The sequence below is a fragment of the Embiotoca jacksoni genome, unplaced genomic scaffold, assembly GCF_022577435.1.
Source record: "Embiotoca jacksoni isolate LCO1_2020_lvr unplaced genomic scaffold, fEmbJac1.0.p SCAF_31, whole genome shotgun sequence".
NCBI classification, from domain to species: domain Eukaryota; kingdom Metazoa; phylum Chordata; class Actinopteri; family Embiotocidae; genus Embiotoca; species Embiotoca jacksoni.
Genome location: NW_027185383.1, coordinates 3,747,079 through 3,754,546, shown reverse-complemented (window position 1 = coordinate 3,754,546; position 7,468 = coordinate 3,747,079). Strand labels below are relative to the sequence as shown.

Sequence of the window (7,468 nt, the reverse complement as noted above, 5' to 3'; positions counted from 1 at the left end):
CTGTTCAAGTGTGCCACAATTACATTGGTGCAGCTGTATGACAGACATTTAGACTGTAAGGTGCTTGCACACAGTGACCGTGATTCGGCCTGGAGCCGGCATGCAGTCATGGATACAAGTACCATGTGGCTGTGGTATTATAGGGATCACATAATAAACAGAGGCATGATAAGCAATTTAATAAAAAAAAAAATTAAAAAAAGGTGTGTAATTATGTTGCACAAACTGGCAGCACTTCTTAAAAGCAAGGGGACGCCACGTTTTACTTCATCAACACGGACAGTTCCTCCAGCCCGGGCCTCACAAAATAAACTTTAACCACAAAACATTTTTTGGGAAGAAAAAAAAAACGGCATTGAGTTGGAGACACCAACTGTGTGATATATATAAAACCCAGGGGACAGTTTGTGTGTTGTCGTTTTTAACAGCTTGAAACAGCCCGTGTTCGGATCCCCTCAGGCGACACTTGCTTTAATAAGTAGGGGGGGGGGAGGGGGGGAAAGGAGGATGTCAACTGAATTACCAGGGGGACAATAAATAAGGCAGTCATCTTAACAGGCAGTACACTATGTGGAAAACTCTAATAGTTTGTGTCACGTTTACATCTGTACACTAAACATGTCAGTATTAATTTCAAGTGAAAACATTAACACATTTAAAAAAAAGGGCTATATCATCATTTTAGATGGAATATTAAAAGCCCACATATAGGCCTTCCATTGAAGATGCAGTGTCTCCTTTTTAACAGAAAGACTAAAATAGCATTTTATATATTCCAGTGTCCTTTGCTATTTAAATTAACATACGCAGCCATATCAATTATTCAAGAGGCACATTTGAAGGATGATTTTAAAATCATATTCCCCATCTCATCCGGGGACTATTTTTCTTCTCTCTCTGCTGGCTCTGTGTGTTGAAGGTGTCCTGTGGACCTACCTGTCCGGACGCCATATTTGAGCGTGTCCCTGCAGTCCACCAGGATCTGCTCCAGGGACTCGGGCTGGTCGGACAGCTCCAGGTTGAAGCCCTCCATGCCCTCCAGGAGCTGGTGGGGGTGGTGGAAGTCCAGCACCTTGGTGGAGCGGTCGAAAGTCTTCTTGACGTAGTTCGTGAGGATGTCAACCACCTCCAGCAAAAACTGCATGGTAGGCTCCTCTCCATTTTTGGCTGGCAGTAGGTCTGAGAGGAGGAATTCAAATAATTTAACACCAGATTGTTAATTAAGAAGTTTTTAAAGAGCTTTGCCATTTAGTCAGTATTAAGTTCAGTTTTAATTTGATTTCTAGCCATTTTTAGCTGGTTTTCCTTTCTGCTAATTGCTATTTTTTCTGGTCGCATAATGTAGTCTAATATTATTATATGTGGTCATACAGAGCAGAGAGAATATTAAGTTAACTTCCTGATAAAAAAATAAAAATACGTTAGTTTAGTTTACAGTAACAACAAATAAATAACGCAATATCAGCCTCTTCCTTTTCTAAATGTTGGACGGACTATTTATTATAATGCCAGCAACTTATTTCCATTGAAAGCTAACAATATCCTACGTTATCCAGCAAAAACATAACAGCAATGGGGTGAGTCAACATAACCTATTTTTCTGGTTCTCTGAGACCTTTTACAGCGTTATTTTTTGTTAAAAGGATGATTTCATTTGAAGTAATAAGGTTAAAATGATCAATTGCTTATTTTTTGTGTGGTTTATCTAGCGCAAGTGGGATGTCCTCACCTCTGGCGAACAGGTTGGAGAAGTCGGTCTCGGTGTGGCGGAAGCGAGCGTCCCTGTCACTGTTGTCGCACGAGAGCAAGTTTTTCTGGCCTGCGAGCCTTCCCTTCTCATCCAGGCTGTTGTTCTTCTGCAGGAACCCTAAGGTGTTACACGGCGAGGAGAAGTTATCACCAAACACCTCCATCCCACTCACAGGAGAAAAGACCGAAAAAAAACAGAGCAAAATAAATGATACAAGAAAGAGAAATAACTGAAGTCCAAGTAATCTCAGTTAAATGTGGGCAGCCTTTGAAAAAAAAAAAAAAAAAAAATCCAAAGTCAGCTCCCAGTGGCCTTTCGTCTCAACTGCTTTTTCTAGGTGGAGGGAAAACTTATATAGGCCAAGTGGGTAGGGGCTACACACACACACACACACGCGCACGCGCGCAAACACACGCACACACACGAAGGAAGGGGAGGACCAGTATATGTGTGTGTGTGTGTGTGTGTGTGTGTGTGTGTGTGTGTGTGTGTGTGTGTGTGTGTGTGTGTGTGGGTGGCCACCTCACCCTGGGACAACACAACCACACCCCGGCGGCCAGGAAGCACCCAGCCCCTCCTGCCCTCACACAGACTGATCGCTTCAGTTGGCAGGACAGCCCGCGGTGATGACCCATACAGCTCATAAATACACAGCCTATAAAGAAGGGTTAATGAAGAGTGCACAGAGCCCTGAAGACGTCTAAGTGCAAGACCTGTATATGTTAGACTCCATGATTGATCCGTTTTTGCATACAGGCCCTCTCTGGGAAAAAGTGTGGGCCTAATTGTGCGTAAAACATTTGCAAGTCACACACACGCCACTGTTATCTGCAAGTGCGTAATTGATACATATATAATGGAAACGTATAACCTCCTCATTCATGAACAAACGTGGTTATCCATTTATTTATTTTTTGACTCACAAAATTCCTTCAAATGATGGGGCAATAAACACGCCTTCAGTGTGACGTCACATCCGCCACTCTTCACTGTAAATTGAATGGAAAAATAACTCCAGAAATAACCGGATGTGAGATCAAAATATGTATTACTAGGCAGACGCTGCTGTTCTATTTCCAGGCTTCTCCTGAGGATTTTTTTTTTTTTTCATCTCGGTGATGAAATGGAAAAGACGTGGGGGGTACAAGGGGGCTGAACCGGGGCTCTCATCACCGGACCTACAGGCTAATGTCCACTGACCTTTAGAAGATGGAAACGCACAGTGACAGCCGAGCACGGCCCTGCGAACAGCCTCTATCATGGCCTGATTCAGAAGGCCTCGAAATGCGTACAATTATAATAACAGTGATAATAAATCACTGCGAGCCAATAAAAATAGGAAAGAAAAAGTGGCACAAAAAAAAATCAGCATCACGGCCCCAGTGGAATTCAGTATTAAGAGATGTGTCCAAAATATATATATATATATGGTTCATCCAAAACAGCGTTAAGATGACAAGAAATTGTGACTGAAAATTTGTCATACCGGAACGATTAATGTGCGCAAACAAAACTTACCACAAATCTTCATCCCCAGTTTCCGCGTGCAGCCGTGCATCCACGCGTATTCGTTGGCTAAAACAGAATGAACGGTTGAGTTTCTGAGGTGGAGGCCGCGGAAGAAGTGGAGAGGCGGAGGATGGAGCACAGTGAGCACAGCGGGAGCGTGATGCGCGCGGCTCTTGGCCAGGTGTGTGATTCTGAAAACTCAGGTTGTTTTGGTATTTTATTTTAATGTGTATGTTTGTTTTAAAGAATTAACCGGCTTGTTTGTCTTTGTTGAGCCAGCTTTTTTATTTATTACAACGCCCTCTGATCACAAGGGGATGAGTCTTATAACATTTCCGATTTAAGTTCAATCAATAGGGCCCGCGCGGCAAATCCACGCCGGCTCACACACCCAGCCAAGGGGCGGGCTGGAATTAACACCCGTGAAATGAGCTCACGGAGGAGGGCAGAAATTAATTGAGTGAAACACAGTATGTGACTGGAGCGAGCTGGTAATGTCTGCGGCCTGGAAGTCTATAGCAGGCTCGAAGCAGAAACTTATAGTATAGTGCATCTCACACACACACACACACACACACACACACACACACACACACACACACACACACACACACACACACACACAAACCCGAGCGTGGACATGCGTGAGCGGGAATGGAGCAGAAGCCAGACGGAATAAAATGCAGAGCGCACGGCGGCTAGAATCGGAGGCGAGGCGGAGAGAATGTGGTGGCATACACCTGATGGAAAACTTTCAAAAACAAAAACAAGTATTTAAATTTACTGGAGCAATCTCATTCCGAGAGAAACAGCCCGAGGTGCCGAGGCCAAGGCGCAAACACACACAGACGTACGAGCACGCACACGCACGCAAAGACACCACAAGCCGCCAGGCGTGAGATGGAGCGTGGCCGAAAGATAATGGCAACATCCAGCAGCAGCAGCAGCAATATATACGAGCAAGTCAGACAAAACAAACATCTTTTCTTTTCTTAGGGACTTTTTCTTGGTACAAACTCACATTTAAAACCAGCCTGAGATTTTTAGAAATGTTTATACATATAAAATATTTCATTTCATAAAGAGAGAAAATATGGCATGTTTGTGCGCTGGCCTAAAGAACTCCGTTTTCTTTGACGTTTACCGAAGACAAAAACCTGTAATTATTTCCCTGCGTTGCACTGCAGATGGCTGCTCAAGTGGATTCTAATGGAGTCGATTATATGTATGTGACAAAGGCTTAAAATGATTAATTAACTCAACATTTATTAATGTTTAAAAAATGTGTTTTCTTTAAGAGCAACTAAAACATCAGCCTAAAACATTCAGGAAAATCAGAGAAAATTAATTAGTATAGAATAAATCATTAATAAATGCGAAATGTGGCGAAATCTTTCCAAAATATTCAGAATAATAAAAGCGCGCGGACAGAAAAGACAAAATATTCAAATCAGGATTATACTTTCGATTGGAAAATGCATATTATAAGAAAAACTGTATCAGTAAAATGCTTTTGGATCATTATGAATACCAGAGCTTTAATGGCGCATTAGGTCCGATGCTCGGCGCGCACTGCTGAGCCGCCAGACAGCGACAGGCAGCTGTGATGGCTCTGTTTTTAACCGGAATGATTAACGACGGAGCCCACACAGCAAATGGCCCGGGCGAGACTCCCTTTTATCAGACAGAGAAGCAGGGGAGAGAGAGAGAGAGAGAGAGAGAGAGAGAGAGAGAGAGAGGGGCAGACAGAGGCTAAGAGAGGCGTGTGGGAGTGAACTGGGTTTAAACCTTTGTGCTGGCAATAGATCGCACTGCAGAAGTGTCTTTGAGCAAGGCACAGAGTGTGTGTGAGCAGAGGCTGAGCGCTGCGGAGAGGGACAGCCTTAACGAGAATGTACCCTCGGGGATCGATACAGCATCACGGGTGTTATTAACGGGGGAGATGGGTGTGAGGACCTACTTGTGGAAGGAGGTCTTAAATTGGCTGAGTTGGGGTCCTGGTCCCCGTCGGTGGCTCTGGGTTCAGACGTGGCCATCACTCCTCTGTTATCTGATCTCCAGCTGGGAAATAATTCAACTGCCAAAAAAAAAAAATGGTCCACTGTTATGAAAAGCTGTAAGTCAGTGTATTAAATTGAGACATACATTTTGAATATTTAGGCCAGGGTTTGATCAGAAAATGTTATCCAGGCGTCGTTATTGTGCGTCGCCGGGAACAATTTATCCCCAAAAGGCGCATGAATGAAGCCGAGCAATTTGGAGGGAATTGCGCACGACGCACAAGGATACATAGGCTATTTTTGGAGATAACATAACGCCTACATGGGTATTCCTTTCATAGATAGGCTTCCATATTTGTTGCACTCAATTAGCCATTAAATACCCGCAGTACTCCATCTGACACTGATTTCCTGAAACATGTCTGGGTATTAAGATAATATAAATTTGAAAAAGTCGTTGTCAGGGAGCTGGACATATCAGAGCTAGGGTTCTTATGGATCCGGAAAGCCAAATAACAAATTGTCCTTTTATATAGTCTTGAGCAGAGCTGCTCCAGACCGTTAAAATCTTTCTAATAATCCACTGAGGTCGCAACAGATGATATTTCTAAGGAACAAAAACAACAAGATTAAAAAACACATTACACTCGACATAGTTAAGTTATTTTGGACTACAAATTAAAAGGAAAGATGACAACAACTTTCACAGGTGGTTTTAAGCAACAAATATTAATTACATACAATGATAATGTACAAGTAAATAATCTACATCATTCATCTATTGACTCAGCAATCGATATTTCAATTAAATTGCGCTTTGAACGAGCATATCCCGTATCATTACTCAATGAGAGAGACAGACTGAACATCTAATGGATTCGTTCTGTCACTCATCTGGGACTCTTTTTCAAATGACACGTAGGATTTTATTATTTTTAGATTTTGTTAATTTTTTCAATTAAAAAGCTCCGATGTTTTAATCTACGAAAAAGACAAGCGTTCAACAGCCACGTCTGTCTACGGGAAGAAATATGAAGCCTGTCTATGGATAACAGGAAGGGCTGAAATGAAATGAGGATGTATCTTACCGGCTCTGGGGCGCACAGGTTGTCGAGTCCAGAGAAACAATCAACTAAATGTTACAATTACCACCCAAAGGTGCGACAAGAAACAGTCCAGTGGCGGCGATGTCGGAATACCAACTAATAAAATCCCATCCAGCGGCGCGCAAGTGACCCTTTTTCCCTCAAGAACCTTTTTTTTTTATTCGTTATTTATATCTCAGGCTCCGGCATGCCCATTGGTCTCCTCACGCAGGCATGAGTCACAGCCTTGCCTCCCTCTGACGACTAATGAAGCTTCCCTGAGTGCAACTGACAGCCACAATCCACTTTAAGAAGCCACAAAAAAAAAACACACAAAAAAAAGGAAAAGGAATAACGGCGGTGACGTGCGTGCTCGCGCGTGTGGGTCTCCAGGTAAGGGTGGGTGACATAGGATGGAGGTTGGAGACTTGATTGTGAAGTGGGTTATGAGTTGGTTGGTTAGTATAGAAGCTGACCTTGAGAAACAGTTGGTTTATGGGATTTATTATTATTATGATCATTGTTTGATTAGGAACCTGTGGCAGATCTTTTGATGGTCTATGAGATTATTTAGTCCAGATTGGATTATCATAAATGCACCCGGGGACGGACAGAGAGAGCAGCATGCACCATCCATGATCCACCTGCCTGGACAATGTTCACCTTCATGAGAGGACAACACTGCCTGCATCATAATTTCTGACCTGCACCCTTCTTTTTTTAGGACCTTGACACGGACCATAACACAGAGACATCAGAGTGAATCCCACCTGGTGGACGCGGATTCTACGTCCTCACTGTCCTCCTCATACCTGTGTCCTGGTCCAGTGAATGGGCAGAGACCATTATGTTCACTCAGCCACTGCAAATTATACAGCCTCATACGTTCTCTTCTGTTAAGATGAACTCTGCCGTGTGACAATCAGACGTTGCAGCAGGATGGATTGGATGTGTTTGATACAGTGCACGTATCACACAAAAAAAAACCTGCTTCATTATAAGAGTATTGTTCACCGACAACATTTAGGCTGACCTTTTATTTGTGTTTATTTAATTTACACCTAATTTAGAAAATGTCAAGAATTCAGCAGCTCATTACTTCCTGTTTTGAAACTATTTCGTTG

At 43.0% G+C, this 7,468-nt stretch overlaps 1 protein-coding gene across 2 annotated transcripts in view; it reads right to left on the bottom strand.

The window, feature by feature from the left end:
- Positions 1-6,588, bottom strand: part of LOC138207283 (glutamate decarboxylase 1-like) — a 16,737-nt gene extending 10,149 nt beyond the window's left edge. The window contains exons 1-5 of one of the 2 annotated variants that reach the window (XM_069164404.1): positions 6,348-6,587; positions 5,220-5,336; positions 3,269-3,325; positions 1,730-1,867; positions 937-1,179 (exon numbers count right to left, since the gene is read on the bottom strand). In XM_069164404.1, the coding sequence (XP_069020505.1) occupies positions 937-1,179; positions 1,730-1,867; positions 3,269-3,325; positions 5,220-5,295 (514 nt within the window). In that variant the 5' untranslated portion in view covers positions 5,296-5,336; positions 6,348-6,587. Of the gene's footprint in view, positions 1-936; positions 1,180-1,729; positions 1,868-3,268; positions 3,326-5,219; positions 5,337-6,347 lie in introns of both variants that reach the window. The other variant, XM_069164405.1, reaches the window with a different exon arrangement.
- Positions 6,589-7,468: the final 880 nt, after the last annotated feature.